Source organism: Salmo salar, chromosome 20, assembly GCF_965601325.2.
Source record: "Salmo salar chromosome 20, fSalSal1, whole genome shotgun sequence".
Taxonomy (NCBI): Eukaryota; Metazoa; Chordata; class Actinopteri; order Salmoniformes; family Salmonidae; genus Salmo; species Salmo salar.
In genome coordinates, this window is record NC_138310.1 from 77,118,387 (window position 1) to 77,137,776 (window position 19,390).

The window sequence follows — 19,390 nt, forward strand, 5'->3', positions numbered from 1 at the left end:
TGTATGTCAAAGCTTCGCAACAATGTTGCTACTAATCCATGCGATCAATAACCGGTCCCAAAAGATAACCACGACCTAGAGCAGGAACACCGATGAAAGAATTAAACACTTTACAAACTAAACACGCTGAAAATAAACCAGACTTATGCAGCATTGCACGCACAAACTGCCTCGCCAAACGAGAGCTACCTCCTAGAGAGCCGGAAGAGCTATCTTTATTTCATCCTTTCTGACTGCTGTGCTCTTAAGTGGCAGCGCACGGTGAAGGCTCCGTGCAGGATTTCGCCATAAGGTTACAGCCTTATTCTAAAATAGATTAAACTGCCCCCCCCATCAATCTACACCCAATAATCAACCAATAATCAATGACAAAGCATTTTTGCTCATTTATGCCAAATTAAAAAACAGAAATATATTTACATAAATATTACAGCTTCGAGTCTTGGGTATGATGCTACAAGCTTGGCACACCTGTACTTGGGGAGTTTCTCCCATTCTTCTCTGCAGATCCTCTCAAGTTCTATCAGGTTGGATAGGGAGCTTTGCTGCACAGCTATTTTCAGGTCTCTCCAGAGATGTTCGATCAGGTTCAAGTCAAAATCAAATCACATTTTATTAGTCACATATACATGGTTAGCAGATGTTAATGCGAGTGTAGCGAAATGCTTGTGCTTCTAGTTCCGACCATGCAGTAATATCTAACAAGTAATCTAACAATTTCACAACAACTACCTTATACACAAGTGTAAAGGAATGAATAAGGATATGTACATAAATATATGGATGAGCGATGGCTGTGCGGCTTAGGCAAGATGCAGTACATGGTATAGAGTACAGTATATACATATGAGATGAGTAATGTAGGGTATGTAAACATATAAAGTGGCATTTTTTAAAGTGGCTAGAGATTTGAGTCAGTATGTTGGCAGCAGCCACTCAATGTTAGGGATGGCTGTTCAACAGTCTGATGGCCTTGAGATTGAAAAACAGCTTCTGTCTCTCAGTCCCAGCTTTGATGCACCTGTACTGACCTCACCTTCTGGATGATAGCGGGGTGAACAGGCAGTGGTTCGGGTGGTTGTTGTCCTTGATGGTCTTTTTGACCTTCCTGTGGCATCGGGTGTAGGTGTCCTGGAGCGCAGGTAGTTTGCCCCTGGTGATGCGTTGTGCAGACCTCACTACCCTCTGGAGAGCCTTACGGTTGTGGGCGGAGCAGTTGCCGTACCAGGTGGTGATACAGCCCGACAGGATCTCGATTGTGCATCTGTAAAAGTTTGTGAGTGTTTTTTGTGACAAGCCACATTTCTTCAGCCTCCTGAGGTTGAAGAGGCACTGTTGCGCCTTCTTCACCACGCTGTCTATGTGGGTGGACCATTTCAGTTTGTCTGTGATGTGTACGCCGAAGAACTTAAAACTTTCCACCTTCACTACTGTTCCGTCGATGTGGATAGGGAGGTGCTCCCTCTGCTGTTTCCTGAAGTCCACGATCATCTCCTTTGTTTTGTTGACGTTGAGTGTGAGGTTATTTTCCTGACACCACACCCCGAGGGCCCTCATCTCCTCCCTGTAGGCCGTCTCGTCGTTGTTGGTAATCAAGGCTACCACTGTAGCGTCATCTGAAAACTTGATGATTGAGTTGGAGGAGTGCATGGCCACGCAGTCGTGGGTGAACAGGGAGTACAGGAGAGGGCTGAGAACGCACCCTTGTGGGGCCCTAGTGTTGAGGATCAGCGGGGTGGAGATTTTGTTTCCTACCCTCACCACCTGGGGACAGCACGTCAGAAAGTCCAGGACCCAGTTGCACAGGGCGGGGTAGAGACCCAGGGACGAGCTTAATGAAGAGTTTGGTGGGTACTGTGGTGTTAAATGCTGAGCTGTAATTGATGAACAGCATTCTGACATAGGTATTCCTCTTGTCCAGATGGGTTAGGGTAGTGTGCAGTGTGATTGCGTCATCTGTGGACCTATTGGGGCGGTAAGCAAATTGGAGTGGGTCTAGGGTGTCAGGTAGGTTGGAGGTGATAGGATCCTTGACTAGTCTCTCAAAGCACTTCATGATGACGAAAGTGAGTGTTACAGGGCGATAGTCTTTAGCTCAGTTACCTTAGCTTTCTTAGGAACAGGAACAAGGGTGGCCCTCTTGAAGCATGTGGGAACAGCAGATTGTAATAGGGACTGATTGAAAAACACACCAGCCAGCTGGTCTGCGCATGCTCTGAGGATGCGGCTAGGGATGCTATCTGGGCCGGCAGCCTTGCGAGGGTTAACACGTTTAAAAGTTTTACTCACGTTGGCTGCGGTGAAGGAGAGCCTGCAGGTTTTGGTAGCAGGCCGTGTACTGTCCTCAAAGCAAGCAAAGAAGTGGTTTAGTTTGTCTGGTAGCAAGACGTCAGTGTTCGCAATGGGGCTGGTTCTCTTTTTGTAATCTGCAATTGACTGTAGACCCCACATACGTCTCGTATTTGAGCCATTGAATTGCGCCTCTGCTTTGTCTCTATACTGACAATTAGCTTGTTTGATTGCCTTGTGGAGGGAATAGCTACACTTTGTATTCGGTCATGTTTCTGGCCCCTTGCCCTGATTTAAAGCAGTGGTTCGCAGCGAATGCTGCCATCAATCCACGGTTTCTGGTTGGGGAAGGCTTTAGTCATCACCATGGGTACAACATCACCAATGCACTTGCTAATAAACTCACTCGCCAAATCAGTGTATACGTCAATGTTGTCTGAGGCTATCCAGAACATATCCCAGTCCACGTGATCGAAGCAATCTTGAAGCGTGGAATCAGATTGGTCGGACCAGTGTTGAACAGACCTTAGCACGGGTATTTCCTGTTTAAGTTTCGGTCTATAGGCTGGGAGCAACAAAACGGAGTCTTGGTCAGATTTGCCAAAAGCAGGGCGAGGGAGGGCTTTGTATGTGTCGCAGAAGTTAGAGTAGCAATGATCCAGAATGCTGCCAGCAAGTCCAGGCTCTGGCTGGGCCACTCAAGGACATTCAGAGACTTGTCCCGAAGCCACTCCTGTGTTGTCTTGGCTGTGCTCTTAGGGTCGTTATCCTGTTGGAAGGTAAACCGTCGCCCCAGTCGGAGGTCCTGAGCAGGTTTTCATCAAGGATCTCTGTACTTTGCAAAGTTCATTTTTGCCACAATCCTGACTAGTCTTCTAGTCCCTGCCGCTGAAAAAAATCCCCACATCTTGTCTCGGAGCTCTACAGACGATTCCCTTCACCTCAGGGCTTGGTTTTTGCTCTGACATGTACTGTCAACAGTGAGACACTATATAGACAGGTGTGTGCCTTTCCAAATCATGTCCAACCAATTGAATTTACCACAGGTGGACTCCAATCAAGTTGTAGAAACATTAAGAATGCTCAATGGCGAGAGCATGCACTAGAGGTCAATTTTGAGTCTCATAGCAAGATTCTTTCCTAATAGCCTGTTTTCCCTTTGTCATTATGGGGTATTGTGTAGATGTATTAAATTGTTGTTTTTCATACATTTTAGATTAAGGCTATAATGTAACAAAATGTGGAAAAAGGGGTCTGAATACTTTCCGAATGCACAGTAGACAGTTTATCTGCTGGACAAGGATTGTCCCGACTTTCAAGAATCCCTAAGCTAAGGGGCAGATGTAGCCAGGCTATATAAATAAGTGCAAGCAGAAACTTAGAGAGGTAGCTTACAACAAATGCTAGCAGACAACTTTATTTAACATTATTAAAAAAGTTCCATTAAACCATGACACATTTAAACAATGGAAGCCTGCTTTTTGTCCAAACATTTTACAAGAAACAGTAAAAAAGATGAAGCATCATCGAAAGAAAACATATTTTTTTTTTTATTCACAATTAGATCCAAGATAAGAGCATAAAAGAAATGTGGCACTGTCCAGTCCAGAACAGGCACGCAAGTCCTGCTTAACCATACAAGTCAGTTTGGTTCTGCATATTATATTGCTGTCCTCTTCCTCCCCCTCACACCTCTTCTTGATGTGGTGGGTCAAATGTAATCTCGCAAGCCTTCATCTCAAGCTCTCTCGTTTACAATATGAAATGTCTGTAAGAAGTAAAAGGTGACTGTAAGGGCCAGCAGTCCTCATTTCAGATGTCCGTCTCCCTTCCTCAAAATGTGATACTCATTCTTCCTAAAATGGCCCATTCCCATAGAAAAACAGTGACGCGCACCTTATTCATGTGTAGGCTACTGTGGGGCTTCAGGTGTGTGCAGTTGGCAGGCCCAACAGACAGGGGGCACTCAGCAGGGACGGGTGGCTGCTGACATGCATGGTCCCTGCTGTGGAGTACTTGAGGAAAGTAGCACGGGTGTCTCTGCTCTGGGCCTGGGCTGCAGCCCCTGCCTGGATGAACATTATCCTCAGCAGGGTCGTCTCACTGAAGGAGGCAGACAGGAGAAAAAGTTTGGGTCAAAACACAACAGAAGTACATTCCACTTCAAAGTCTAATTGTGAAAATTATTGGGTATCATGTCAAGTATATTTTCAATCAAGAAAAGAGCCTCTCCTCACCTGCCTACGTGGATACTGGAGGCAACACACCAGGCAGTCTCTCCCTCTGGGGTGGGGGGCTCCTGCAGTACCCTGCGGGCCAGACAGAGGGCAGCCCCAGCCAGGTGGGCAGCCAAGAACACCACACACTGTCCCTCCAACAGAGAGAGCTCCAGCAGGTAACGGGCCATCCACACCACCTGGACGTAGAGACACGTAAAGGGGGATGGTCCAGGTTGTCTTTATTGCGGTTGTGCTGCACATCTCAGATTACTAACATTTTCATGTTGATCTGATAATCTGAGCAGTTTGACTAGCAACTAGGTTAAAGCAGTCATTTGGCCAATGCGGTTTCTGTCTGAACATTCCCAGGGCGCCACATAGCACTTGCTAAGTGCTAATTGACGCTTCTGCATTGTGCGGTTTATTTCTGAAAGTTTTAAATCCCTATTAAAGATGTCCAGTGAAGGTAGACATGCAATTTGTTGACATCACAATACAGTACCAATTTGGATACATATTATCCCGAAGGCTAAACAAAAAAAACGGGTGTTAAATTCACTGCTCTGTCATTTGAGGGAACTGTCGGAGGCACTCGTCTTGTTATCTCACCAACATTTAGAGAATAAAGGAGCCAACATGGCAATGGCATCCATTCTAGAATCTGGCCAAACTGCTCAGGGTTAAAGTGTTGAGGGTTCACCCACCTTAGCGCTGCAGTGGGCGATTGAGGCAGAGAGGAGCAGGAAGTGCAGCGGAGAGCAGTGGGAAAGCTCAAACTTCAGCTCAGTGAGCACCCGGCGCTCCATACGGAGCAGCTGTCTATTGGAGTAGCCATTCTCCATGAGGAAGCACAGCTCAGACACCTGGAGAGAGGGACGGTGTTGGAGAACACTTGAGAAAGCCCTGGTCCAAAACAAACCCTGCTCAATCCCCTTCTCTAGCTCCCACTGTCAGTGTTTGAAAGTCTGGAAGAACCCAACATATATCCAACTCTTACTTGATTATGCTACACCAAGCTAGGCATAATGGCTTCAGTGAGGGAAAACATTGGTGAAGAACACCATATGCATCTGACCCTGGTCTGATGTAGAATACCTCAGGGAGAAGACACTCTTCTTTCTTGGCAGCCAGGAAGAGACAGACCACTCCCAGCAGCTGCAGCTTGGCTGTGTTCACCTTGATCTGGTGTAGGCAGCGGTTCAGGAGGTGGACAGACAGGTAGAGGGTCTCCTCTGAGAAATGGAACACCTCCTGTAAGAGGCAGGGGTGATGGGAGGACACAATGGCCTGAATTCTACCACATACATTTAGTCTTAGGTAAGTTGAAGGGCATCTGCTTAAACTGCTTCAGTTTAGAGGGTCAATCTGTTGTCAAGTGCACATTTCCTAAATTTGAGAAGTAGCAATTTGAGTACATTTTAACCAGGAAATCCTTTTAAATAAATAGTAGAGGGACACGAGGGGAACTCACATGGACTTGGATGAGCCAGTCGACCAGGATGGCGCGGGTGGTGTATGTGAAAGGTCTGGGTAGGTCTGCATTGGGGAAGGTGAACCGCAACTGACTTCTCTGGAAAAGGAGGCAGTGTCAATGACAGAGCTACAGCAAAGCAACAAAATAACTCCACTAGCTTGGTTTCCATCCCATCGGCGAAAGATTTTCATGCGGATATTCAAACATTCTCCCAGTGGCATTTCCACCAAACTGAAATTTGCAGACAAATCAGTGCGTGATGACATATCGCACACAAAATGTACTTAAAGTTTTCACCCCAAAAAATCTAAAGTTTGCATTTCCATCACAGTTTCAACTCTACCGATAGTTTTGTAACAAAAACAGTTGCATTAAATAGCAAATGTGCCTCCTCTGGTCTTGGCACGCCATGTCGTGACTCAAAGTTTATGGTTGCTAAAATCAATATCTTGCGGAATTAATTTCAGACACAAAAAGATCCCACCACGTTGAACGAACAAATGATCTGTCCACATTTATAAAATTGTACCAAAACTTCCTCTTGCAGCACAGCTGACGTGATAAAAAAATGATACAGTATGACTCTACGTGCATAGAAACTGTAGATGGAAACCCATTTACTGATCCAAATGTAGAGCCATTCTTGACTAACAAAACAAGCCCACTCCCAATCTTGTTCAACTTTCCTAAGTTGTGACAAGAGTGTGAGTTATAGCCTAGAAAGCTAAAAATCCTAGGAATTAACTCTGGGCTCTAACAAGACTAACTGGGTCTGAGGCAAGGCTACTCATTACATGGAACCACCTCTATTAGACCCCCCACCATCATGTCAGAGAAGATGTCCCAAGCGTAGCTCCTGTCGTAGATAAGACCAAGCGTCTCCATGGCCAGCTCAGTCTCATGACGAAGCATGCCAGGCACCAACGCCTGCAGGCTATAGAGGCCCTGGAGGCCATGCAGGTAGATCAGCACAGCCTCTTCCTCCATACAGCCATCTGACCTTAGTAGAGATAGGGTTAACTTAGTACAGACATGGCTTGACACACAATTATATGCTATATTTGGTACAGGAGTATATTGCAGTGACCTGAATGAGAGGGGCTGTCGTCCTCATGGAAGCCCATGATAATGCCATCATCTGTCGACACAGGCAGCCTCCTGGCCTGCACAGACATACACAGCAGGACAATTACATTAACAGAGTGTGGCACAGAGGAAGGATAAGATGTCAAAATATGGTATTGTAAGAGTGCATTAATATGGAGACTCCACATACTGTTCTGAGACTTCAATAAATTATTTGATGTGTACTCGATGCATAAAGACTAGAGAGTAATCAATGGGGTGAGACAGAAATTAGTATATGCACTTGAATGTGGGCCTTCGCGGCTGGGGTTTATTCATTACGCCGATTGTTGCAAAACACTCCTTAAACATAAGCAAACTGAAAGGAACCTACCTGAATTTGTCCAATAGAAACTCAAATTTTACAGTATGGACTAATGATTACACTCCAGAACAGACGGAAGAGCGTTAACAGGGGGAAGAGGAAATTGAATAGAAGGCAGGTCAGGCTCTATCAGAATGAAAGAGGAGGCGTACCCATCTGGCCTCTGGCTCAGTTTTCTGGTAGGTCCCCCTGGACTCTCCCTCCTGGGGCTGCCAACGCTCTTTGGGCCCACAGGCATTGGCCAAGGCTCTTAAGGGGGCTCGTCTCTCTTCCACCACCTGTGTTGGAGGCGGCCAAAAATACATCTTAGGGACGGATGAAAAATGTACAGAACGGTTACCTATATAAACTCAGCAAAAAACAAAAGAAACATCCTCACTGTCAACTGCATTTATTTGCAGCAAACTTAACATGTGTAAATATTTGTATGAACATAACAAGACTCAACAACTGAGACAAACTGAACAAGTTCCACAGACATGTGACTAACAGAAATGTAATAATGTGTCCCTGAACAAAGGGGGGGGGGGGGGGGGGGGGCGTCAAAATCAAAAGTAACAGTCAGTATCTGGTGTGGCCACCATTAAGTACTGCAGTGCATCTCCTCATGGACTGCACCAGATTTGCCAGTTCTTGCTGTGAGATGTTACCCCACTCTCCCACGAAGGCACCGGCAAGTTCCCGGACATTTCTGGGGGGAATGGTCCTAGCCCTCACCCTCCGATCCAACAGGTCCCAGATGAGCTCAATGGGATTGAGATCCGGGCTCTTTGCTGGCCATGGCAGAACACTGATATTCCTGTCTTGCAGGAAATCACTCACAGAACAAGCAGTATGGCTGGTGGCATTGTCATGCTGGAGGGTCATGTCAGGATGAGCCTGCAGGAAGGGTACCACATGAGGGAGGAGGATGTCTTCCCTGTAACGCACAGCATTGAGATTGTCTGCAATGACAACAAGCCCAGTCCGATGATGTTGTGAGACACCGCCCCAGACCATGACGGACCCTCCACCTCGATCCTGCTCCAGAGTACAAGCCTCGGCGTAACGCTCATTCCTTCGTCGAGAAACGTGAATCCGACCATCACCCCTGGTGAGAGAAAACCGCAACTCGTCAGTGAAAAGCACTTTTTGCCAGTCCTGTCATGTCCAGCGACAGTGGGTTTGTGCCCATAGGAGACTGTTACCGGTGATGTCTGGTGAGGACTTGCCTTACAACAGGCCTACAAGCCCTCAGTCCAGCCTATTGCAGACAGTCTGAGCACTAATGGAGGGATTGGATTTGTGCGTTCCTGGTGTAACTCGGGCAATTGTTGCCATCCTGTACCGCAGGTGTTTTGTATGGATGTACCGATCCTGTGCAGGTGTTGTTACACGTGGTCTGCCACTGCGAGGACAATCAGCTGTCCGTCCTGTCTCCCTGTAGTGCTGTCTTAGGGGTCTCACAGTACGGACATTGCAATTTATTGCCCTGGCCACATCTGCAGTCCTCATGTCTCCTTGCAGCATGCCTACGGCACATTCACACAGGCGAGCAGGGACCCTGGGCATCTTTCTTTTGGTGTTGTTCAGAGTCAGTAGAAAGGCCTCTTTAGTGTCCTAAATTTTCATAACTGTGACTAATTTGTCCACCGTCTGTAAGCTGTTTAGTGTCTTAACGACCGTTCCATAGGTGCATGTTAAGCATTTCACTGTATGGTCTACACCGGTTGTATTTGGTGCACGTGACAAATAAACTTTGGTTTGATGTTCATTAATTGTTTATGGTTCATTGAACAAGCATGGGAAACTGTTTCAAGCCTTTACAATAAAGATCTGAAGTTATTTGGATTTTTACAAATTATCTTTGAAAGGCAGGGTCCTGAAAAAGGGACGTCTCTTTTTTTGCTGAGTTGATATCCTAATAAGCATTCTTAAAAACGAGAAATATTGACATTTGACAAATTACAACGACCCTCCCACAGACTAGATTTAAAAATGACAAAACCATCCGCTTGTCTGAAATTGAAAATGCATTTGGAAAGTATTCAGACCTGGACTTACACATTTTGTTACAGCCTCAAAATGGATTCAATCCCCCTATCAATCAATCTACAGACAATACCGCATAATGACAAAGAGAAACCAGGTTTAGAAATAAACTGTATTAACTGAAATAACATTTACATAAGTGTTCAGACCATTTACTCTGTACTTTGTTGAAGCACCTTTGGCAGCAATTACAGCCTTGAGTCTTCTTGGGTATGATGCTACAAGCTTGGCACACCTGTATTGGGGAGTTCCTCCCATTCTTCTCTGCAGATCCTCTCATGCTCTGTCAGGTTGGCTGGGGAGCATTGCTGCACAGCCATTTTCTGGTCTCTCCAGAGATGTTCGATCGGGTTCAAGTCTGGGCTCTGGCTGGGCCACTCAAGGACATTCGGAGACTTGTCCTGAAGCCACTCCTGTGTTGTGTTGGCTGTGTGCTAAGGGTCGTTATCCTGTTGGAAGGTTAACCGTCGCCCCAGCCGGAGGTCCTGAGTAGGTTTTCATCAAGGATCTCTGTACTTTGCTCCATTCATCTTTGCCTCAACCCTGACTAGTTTCCCAGTCCCTGCCACTGAAAAACATCCCCACAGCATGCTGCTGCCACCGCCATGCTTCCCCGTAGGGATGGTGCCAGGTTTCCTCCAAATGTGACGCTTTGAATTCTTTGGCCTGAATGCCATTTTGGTTTCATCAGACCAGAGAATGTTGTTTCTCATGTTCTGAGAGTCCTTCAGGTGCCTTTTGTCAAACTCCAAGCAGGTTGTCATGTGCATTTTACTGAGGAGTGGCTTCCATCTGGCCACTCTACCATAAAAGGCCTGATTGGTGGAGTGCTACAGAGATGGTTGTCCTTATGGAAGGTTCTCCCATCTTTAGAGAGGAACTCAGTCAGAGTGACCATTGGGTTCTTGGTCACCTCCCTGACCAAGGCCCCTCTCCCCCAATTGCTCAGTTTGGCCAGCTCTAGGAAGAGTCTTGGTGGTTCTAAACTACTTCCATTTAAGAATAATGGAGGCCACTGTGTTCTAAGGGGACCTACAATGATGTAGACATTTTTTGGTACCCTTCCCCGCATCTGTGCCTTGACACAATCTTGTCTCGGAGCTCTACAGACAATTCCTTCAACCTTATGGCTTGGTTTTTGCTCTGACATGCACTGCCAACTGTGGCACTGCCCTTTCCAAATCATGTCCAATCAATTGAATTTACCACAGGTGGACTCCAATCAAGGTGTAGAAACAGCTCAAGGATGATCAATGGAAACAGGATGCACCTGAGCTAAATTTCATAGCAAGGGTCTGAATAGGTAAGTGAATAAGGTATAATTTATAAAAAACAGCCAACATTTCTAAAAACCTGTTTTCGCTTTGTCATTATGGGGTATTGTGTGTAGATTGAGACGATCTTTTTAAATACATTTTAGAATACGTCTGTAACAAAACAATATCTGGAAAAAGCAAAGGGGTCTGAATACTTTCCAAATGAAGTGTGTACATACGTGCGCGATGCCACCCCTCATCTCTGATTCTCCCCTGTGCGCGCAATATCAAATGCACCTATAGGCTATTTAGTGTGGTCTCAATCAAATGATTAACAGGCTACTAAGCACAGATCAAAGTTATATTTCTAAGATGCTGGGATGGTGTAAATAAAACTAAACTGTTTTTACACACTGCAGTAGACAATCCAACCCTACGCCCGTCTGCTCTTCTCTGGCTGATCAAAATCGTTTGTGCTACTTAACAAATGGCTGTGCAGTGTAGAGCTACGGTGGCAGTTCAGGAGGAGAGTCAACGGTTTCTGCCAAAAATTGTTTTTGATTAGGCTTGGTCCCCCTCAAAATACACCATCTGTGCGCAGACTAGCCTGTGTTCTGTTCAGGGTGAGAAGGAGAGTGCGAAGAGGAACAGAGATCAACTTTGATTGCCTACAACTACAATAATAATTCTTGCCCATTATGTATTTATCAGAGTTATTGACTTCACAATACACCAGATTCAAGTAACTTACATTACATCTGATGCATATTGGGATATCATTGTATTGTTTTTGACATTGAGGCTAACTTTGCTTGGGAAGTAATCTAGACTGAACTAAAAACGCTAAATATAAAACGCAACATGTAAAGTGTTGGTCCCATGTTTCATGAGCTGAAATAAAAGATCCCAGAAATGTTCCATAGGCACAAAACCTTCTCTCAAATTGTGCACAAATTTGTTTACATGCCTGTTAGTGAGCATTTCCCCTTTGCCAAGATAATCCATCCATTTGACAGCTGTGGTATAGCAAGAAGCTGATTAAACAGAATGATTACACAGGTGCACCTTGTGCTATGGAAAAATAAAAGGCCACTAAAACATGTAGTTTTGTCACAGATGTCTCAAGTTGAGGGAGTGTGCAATTGACATGTTGACTGCAGGAATGTCCACCAGAGCCGTTGCCAAAGAATTTAATGTTAATTTCTCTACCATAAGCTGCCTCCAACGTTGTTTTAGAGAATTTGGCAGTACGTCCAACCTGCCTCACAACCGCAGATCACGTGTAACCCTGCCAGCCCAGGACCTCCATAGCCAGCTTCACCTGCATTGATTAGGGCCTAATTTATTTAAATTGACAATTTCCTTATATCAACTAACTCAGTAAAATTGTAGAAATGGTTGCGTTTATATTTTTGTTCAGCATAATTCTGTCACTATCAATTGATTAACCTATTAACTTCCCTACAATAGAATATGTAAACCCAGACAGATTAGGGAAACACTTGTGACCTTCTCTCATTGGGTTAAGTCACAGAAGAGTAGCCAGCAGTTAAAGAATCTCTGTCCATTCTTAGCCTGTAATTTAGGTAATTTGTGTGGTATAAAAACAAATACAACCTGCTAATATGTAAAAGTAAGTAGAATAGCATGAAATGTTAGACTTTTTACTTTTATAAAAACAGGAAAACCAAAACAGCCAAATACATCTAAACGTGAAGCAATGCTCAGTTGCGGTATAGTTCCAGAAACAAATCCCTCTACCTTCAGATCACATCAAAAATATACTGCTCAAAAAAATAAAGGGAACACTTAAACATCACATCCTAGATCTGAATGAAAGAAATAATCTTAAATACTTTTCTTTACATAGTTGAATGTGCTGACAACATAATCACACAAAAATAATCAATGGAAATCCAATTTATCAACCCATGGAGGTCTGGATTTGGAGTCACACTCAAAATTAAAGTGGAAAACCACACTACAGGCTGATCCAACTTTGATGTAATGTCCTTAAAACAAGTCAAAATGAGGCTCAGTAGTGTGTGTGGCCTCCACGTGCCTGTATGACCTCCCTACAACGCCTGGGCATGCTCCTGATGAGGTAGAGGATGGTCTCCTGAGGGATCTCCTCCCAGACCTAGACTAAAGCATCCGCCAACTCCTGGACAGTCTGTGGTGCAACGTGGCGTTGGTGGATGGAGCGAGACATGATGTCCCAGATGTGCTCAATTGGATTCAGGTCTGGGGAACGGGCGGGCCAGTCCATAGCATCAATGCCTTCCTCTTGCAGGAACTGCTGACACACTCCAGCCACATGAGGTCTAGCATTGTCTTGCATTAGGAGGAACCCAGGGCCAACCGCACCAGCATATGGTCTCACAAGGGGTCTGAGGATCTCATCTCGGTACCTAATGGCAGTCAGGCTACCTCTGGCGAGCACAGAGGGCTGTGCGGCCCCCCAAAGAAATGCCACCCCACACCATGACTGACCCACCGCCAAACCGGTCATGCTGGAGGATGTTGCAGGCAGCAGAACTTCTGTGATTTCACATAAGTGTGATTGACTTGGAGTTACATTGTGTTGTGTAAGTGTTCCCTTTATTTTTTTGAGCAGTGTATTTCACAAATGCAAAACACTGTATACCACAGGAGGCTGGTGGTGCCTTAATTTGGGAGAATGGGCTTGTGGTAATGGCTGGAGCGGAATGGTATCACATACATATTCATTTTCTCCCTTCCAACCATTAAGAGCTGTCCTCCCCTCAGCAGCCTCCACTGCTGTACAGTTTTAACTGGTTGTAACAGTTGCAGCCAACAGTATTTCAGTGACAACATGTTTGTGGTGTCCGTCTGTTACACACAGATACTGTTTTCCGCAAACAAGCACCCTAACCCTATAGGTGTGTACTAATTGAATATTTTGTTATGGATTCTTGCTGATATGAAAGGTAAAGTCTGTTTCATAAACCATATCACAAGCAACGTGTTAGGATGTCCTCACTTTGTCCCTTTCAGACAATTTGTGTGAACTTTTGTTCAGTGTTCACACTCCAAAAGGAACTCAGACCCCTCAAAAAGAGCCCCCAAAGCCAAACGAACAGACCATCAAGAGTTGGTCTGAGTTTGATTTGCTTGAATTTCTCAGTTCGGTTCCCTTTTTCAGGGTAATGTGAAAACAAAGCTCCCCCGGTGCGCTTGTCATTATTCCCACACCACACACTAAACTAGTGCAACAGTTTTCCCTGCCATTACCCCACAAGAGAAAATGACGTGCAGCTTCGTGGGGGGAAGAAATGTTTGTAGTTATGATTATTTGATCTATAGGCCAAGACAGCGTGAAACTGATTATTCGATTGTGGGCTTTGAATAGTGTGATTAGGCAACAGTTGGTGGGAATCACAATTAAAAAAAAAAAAAATCTATTCTAGCTCTTAAAGGGGCAGTAGCCTACCTTGGGTATACAATTCTCATTAAAGCAGTTATTAATCTGCAGTTATTATTCTGCTATTTATTCTGTTACCAATACTATTTACATGTTAATAGTAGCTTCTGATTAGAATTATGTTTAATCTTTCAACTAAATGCAATCTATTAGCTTCCTAAATGTACATAGGCTGGCATATATATATATATATATATGTAACAGAATAAATAGCATATATATAAATAAAAGCTGTTCAATAACACATCCTGATGGAATGGCTTGTCCTTTACTACGTAAAACCCTGAGAGAATTGAGTGAATGTTGTGAAAATACCTTGGTTTGTTCCTAAATATTGCAATGTGAATGCAAAGACGACAGAGGCCTAAACAAAAAAAGGGATGTGAACTGGCAAAAGAGCTGAGTTCTCACCCAAAAGCAGTAGAAAAAGTTATTTTGCCTTCATTTATTTTACCCCAGAGTTCACTTTAAAGAAGACTATGTGAAAACACCCTTAACAAAACGCCCTCCTACAGAAGATGACTTCATCCAATGACATATGTAATGGTCAAGGGCTACAAATGATCTATGAAACCATTCCCAACCAAACCCAGAAAATTCATGTAAATTGTTTTAATACCTTTATTTAAACTAGGCAAGTCCGTTACTAATTACTATTTACAAATGGCGGCCTACCAAAAATGGAAAAGCCCTCCTGCAGGGTTGGGATTAAAAATATAGGACAACACAAACATCACAAGAGAACCCACAATACATAGAGATCTAAGAACACAGCATGGTAGCAGCATAAAACAATGGTACAAACATTATTGGGCACGGGCACAGACAACAGCACCAGGGGCGGAAATCCCGGGGGGGACGGGGGACGACGACCCCCCCATCCTGGGAAAAATATGATTTGTTCCCCCCAATATATCACTGAAACATAACTATGTAATTTAAATAATATTAATAATACGCAATGAAAGCAATTGTGCTGATTATAGACACTTAATAGCGCGTTTCAAAAGATTGCGACCCCCCCTGCCCTTTGCCTCACAATGGTTTGATCCACTGCCAGTTCCTTAGTTTGCACGTAACTGCCGTGAGGTTCATCCAGTTAATCGCGCACACACACACTAGCTGAAAATGCAGAGCTAGCGCGCAAATATTAACTATTAAGCTAGCTAGTACCTATTCCATTTGTGGCCTCGTCAAAGATGGAATCTTTGCTATCGTCAATGTATTCCAAGATCAGCATGCATGTAAGTTAGTGCTTCAAAGTCCCTGTGATAAGGTTAGTGATAAACTGAACAGAACTACACTCTTCTACCATTGTTTTAAATATATTTAATGGTCTCGTTGCAAAAGCTAAATTGTCGCAAGGGAACTTTTATTATTATTTTTTTCACCTTTATTTAACCCGGGTAGCAAAGATTATAGCAAACACCACTGAATTGGTGCTCGCTAGCTTTGCAAATTCAGCTATTGTTGGAAGCCAGCCAATATGAAGCAAACGATTAAAATTACAAAAGGTTGCAGCATATGTTGTGTAAATGGTGAACTCATACGGCTGTCAACTCTTGTCACTGCAATCCGTTTCACATTTGCTAGCTACCTTTTAGAACAAAGCCCATATAGAATGATAGAAGATATGATAGAAGCCCATCTCCTACTGTAAATAACCTACATACTGTGTGTGTGTGTAGCCAGCCAGGTAGAAAAATGGCAGAAAAAAGACGGACATCAGAGTATTTTTCAGTACACCAAAACGCAAAGTAAGAACCCTAGTAGCCTAATATCTCAGACTAGTTGATAAAATGTTCATAAGAAAGAAGTGAAATTCTAAATGTAATGTTTCACAATGATGTCATTAGGCAGAGCAGGCAACAGATGGCACACAGACAGCAGAGTTGGGGACAGATATGCAGGGGCAGACTGGCAGAGACAGGGAGTCTCAGGTATGTTTGTTAAGTCTTTGTTTGGCAACATTATGAAAGGTTCTAAATTTTTTAAACTTGTAAAATAGGAACATAATTGGAAAATGCCATGGATACCCCCACTCAATTTAAACTGGTGACTGAACTAAGATTTGTTAACTTCTCTAGGGCCGGCGGGACGAAATCGTCCCACCTACGTAACAGCCAGTGGAATCCTGTGGCGCGTTATTCAAATACCTTAGAAATGCTATTACTTCAATTTCTCAAACATATGACTATTTTACAGCTATTTAAAGACAAGACTCTCGTTAATCTAACCACACTGTCAGATTTAAAAAAGGCTTTACAACGAAAGCAAAACATTAGATTATGTCAGCAGAGTACCCAGCCAGAAATAATCAGACACCCATTTTTCAAGCTAGCATATAATGTCACAAAAACCCAGAAGACAGCTAAATGCAGCACTAACCTTTGATGATTTTCATCAGATGACACACCTAGGACATTATGTTATACAATACATGCATGTTTTGTTCAATCAAGTTCATATTTATATCAAAAAACAGCTTTTTACATTAGCATGTGACGTTCAGAACTAGCATACCCCCCGCAAACTTCCGGTGAATTTACTAAATTACTCACGATAAACGTTCACAAAAAGCATAACAATTATTTTAAGAATTATAGATACAGAACTCCTCTATGCACTCGATATGTCCGATTTTAAAATAGCTTTTCGGTGAAAGCACATTTTGCAATATTCTCAGTAGATAGCCCGGCATCACAGGGCTAGCTATTTAGACGCCCAGCAAGTTTAGCACTCACCAAAGTCAGATTTACTATAAGAAAAATGTTATTACCTTTGCTGTCTTCGTCAGAATGCACTCCCAGGACTTCTACTTCAATAACAAATGTTGGTTTGGTCCCAAATAATCCATAGTTTTATCCAAATAGCGGCGTTTTGTTCGTGCGTTCAAGACACTATCCGAAAGGGTAAATAAGGGTTACGAGCATGGCGCATTTCGTGACCCAAAAAAATTCTAAATATTCCATTACCGTACTTCGAAGCATGTCAACCGCTGTTTAAAATCTATTTTTATGCCATTTTTCTCGTAAAAAAGCGATAATATTCCGACCGGGAATCTGCATTTAGGTAAACAGACGAAAGAAAATAAAGCATGGGGTTGACTCGGGCACGCGCCTAAGCCCATAGTACTCTGATCGGCCACTTGCCAAAAGCGATAATGTGTTTCAGCCAGAGGCTGCCTCGATATTGTTCAGCTTTTTCCCGGGCTCTGAGAGCCTATGGGAGCCGTAGGAAGTGTCACGTTAGAGCAAAGATCCTCAGTCTTCAATAAAAAGAGCCCAGATGAACAACAACTTGTCAGACAGGCCACTTCCCATATAGAATCCTCTCAGGTTTTTGCCTGCCATATGAGTTCTGTTATACTCACAGACACCATTCAAACAGTTTTAGAAACTTTAGGGTGTTTTCTATCCAAAGCCAATAATTATATGCATATTCTAGTTACTGGGCAGGAGTAGTAACCAGATTAAATCGGGTACGTTTTTTATCCGGCCGTGTCAATACTGCCCCCTACCCCCAACAGGTTAAAGGCAATGGTATTGCTGTTGTGATTAGTTGTGTAGTTTTGGGTACCAGTAGTTAGGAGTACACAAACACCTTATTTCTTTGGTTCCTCAATATACATTTACCATATTACAACGTAGGCTGTGTTACAGCACTACTTTTGGTGTCCCCCTCAGGAATTGCTCTTGAGAAAATTTCATGTAATTGTCCCCCCCAAAGTTGATATCAGATTTTCGCCCCTGAACAGCACAAAGGTAAGGCAGAGACAACAATACATCACGCGTAGCAGCCACAACTGTCTGTTAGAGTGTCCATGATTGAGTCCTTGAATGAAGAGATGGAGATAAATGCACAGTTGAGTGTTCTTTTTTGCAGCTTGTTCCAGTCGCTAGTTGAAAAGAGGAGCGACCCAGGGATGTGTTCTTTTGGGACCTTTAACTAAATGTGACTGGCAGAACAGGTGTTGTATGTGGAGGACGAGGGCTGCAGTAGGCATCTTAGGGGGGAGTGAGGCCTAAGAGGGTTTTATAACTAAGCATCAACCAGTGGGTCGTGCGACGGGTATAAAGATAGAACCAGTTCATTTAGTAAATATTTTCTTAACCAACCATGCAGTTAAAAATAGAGTTAAGGGCTTCTAAGTAAGGATTTCACGGGATGGTTAACACCTGTTACATTCGGCGCATGTGACAAATACAATGTGATTTACTTGGAAAGGGATAAACAAACTCGCAGGTGTGGGTCACCGGTGTTGTGCGCATTTAAATGTTTGGACACATTATGGGTAAGTCGAATACACAAAACTGTACGCATTATATTTCAACTTTAAACTCACCTTCTTGTGCAAGTCCAGCAGTGGTATGGAATCGCAGAATCCGGTCTTGGCCATGATGCTTAGATCCGGAGAGAGCAAATTCACTTACAGAGGCGCCGCAGCTACTTGAAACCACAATGAGTGGCAGATGAAACGCGAGAGACACTAAACAGTCAACATTATCTGACGGTCGGCTAATAAACACACGTGATTGACTAATTGGAGTTGGGGGACGTAGACGTCATGATTTGCATGTGTGCGATTGATCCCTGATCAGTTTACACTCTTACATATTCAGCATACATTTGGCTGATGAGGAATTAGCCTACATCAATCAATTTGTAATTCAAAACTTTTACAATACAATGCTTGCTTTATTAGTCTATTTGCATTTTTGTTGTCACGATACCCAAACGGACACACATCAAATCAAAATGCATGAGTCACATGCGCCGAATAAAACAGGTGTAGACCTTACAGTAAAATGCCTACTTACGAGCCCCTAACCAACAATGCAGTTAAAAACAATTTAAGAATAAGAGATAAAAGTAACAAGTAATTAAACAGCAGTAAAATAACAATAGCGATACTATATGCAGGGGGGGGGTACAGATACAGAGTGCAAATAGTCTGGGTAGCCATTTTGATTAGATGTTCAGGAGTCTTATGGCTTGGGGGGTAGAAGCTGTTTAGAAGCCTCTTGGACCGAGACTTGGTGCTCCGGTACCGCTTGCTGTGCGATAGCAGAGAGAACAGTCTATGACTGGGGTGGCTGGAGTCTTTGACAATTTTTCAGGCCTTCCCCTGACACTGCCTGGTATAGAAGTCCTGGATGTCAGGAAGCTTGGCCCGGTGATGTACTGGGCTGTTCGCACTACCCTCTGTAGTGCCTTGCGGTCAGA

The 19,390-nt window shown here is 43.8% G+C and overlaps 1 protein-coding gene across 2 annotated transcripts; it reads right to left on the bottom strand.

Moving 5' to 3' along the window:
• Positions 1-3,764: 3,764 nt before the first annotated feature.
• ccnp (cyclin P) lies at positions 3,765-18,693 on the bottom strand. 2 transcript variants are annotated; one of them, XM_014163296.3, is made up of 10 exons: positions 18,510-18,693; positions 7,585-7,710; positions 7,070-7,145; positions 6,805-6,977; positions 5,980-6,078; positions 5,604-5,759; positions 5,213-5,371; positions 4,527-4,705; positions 4,186-4,392; positions 3,765-4,057 (listed from the first exon to the last, which is right to left on the bottom strand). In XM_014163296.3, exons 1-9 carry the CDS (start codon positions 18,561-18,563, stop codon positions 4,215-4,217), a joined length of 1,200 nt encoding a protein of 399 aa, XP_014018771.1. In that variant the 5' UTR covers positions 18,564-18,693; the 3' UTR covers positions 3,765-4,057; positions 4,186-4,214. The 2 variants fall into 2 exon arrangements, with proteins under 2 accessions (XP_014018771.1, XP_014018770.1); XM_014163295.3 differs by having other exon boundaries at positions 3,765-4,392.
• Positions 18,694-19,390: the final 697 nt, after the last annotated feature.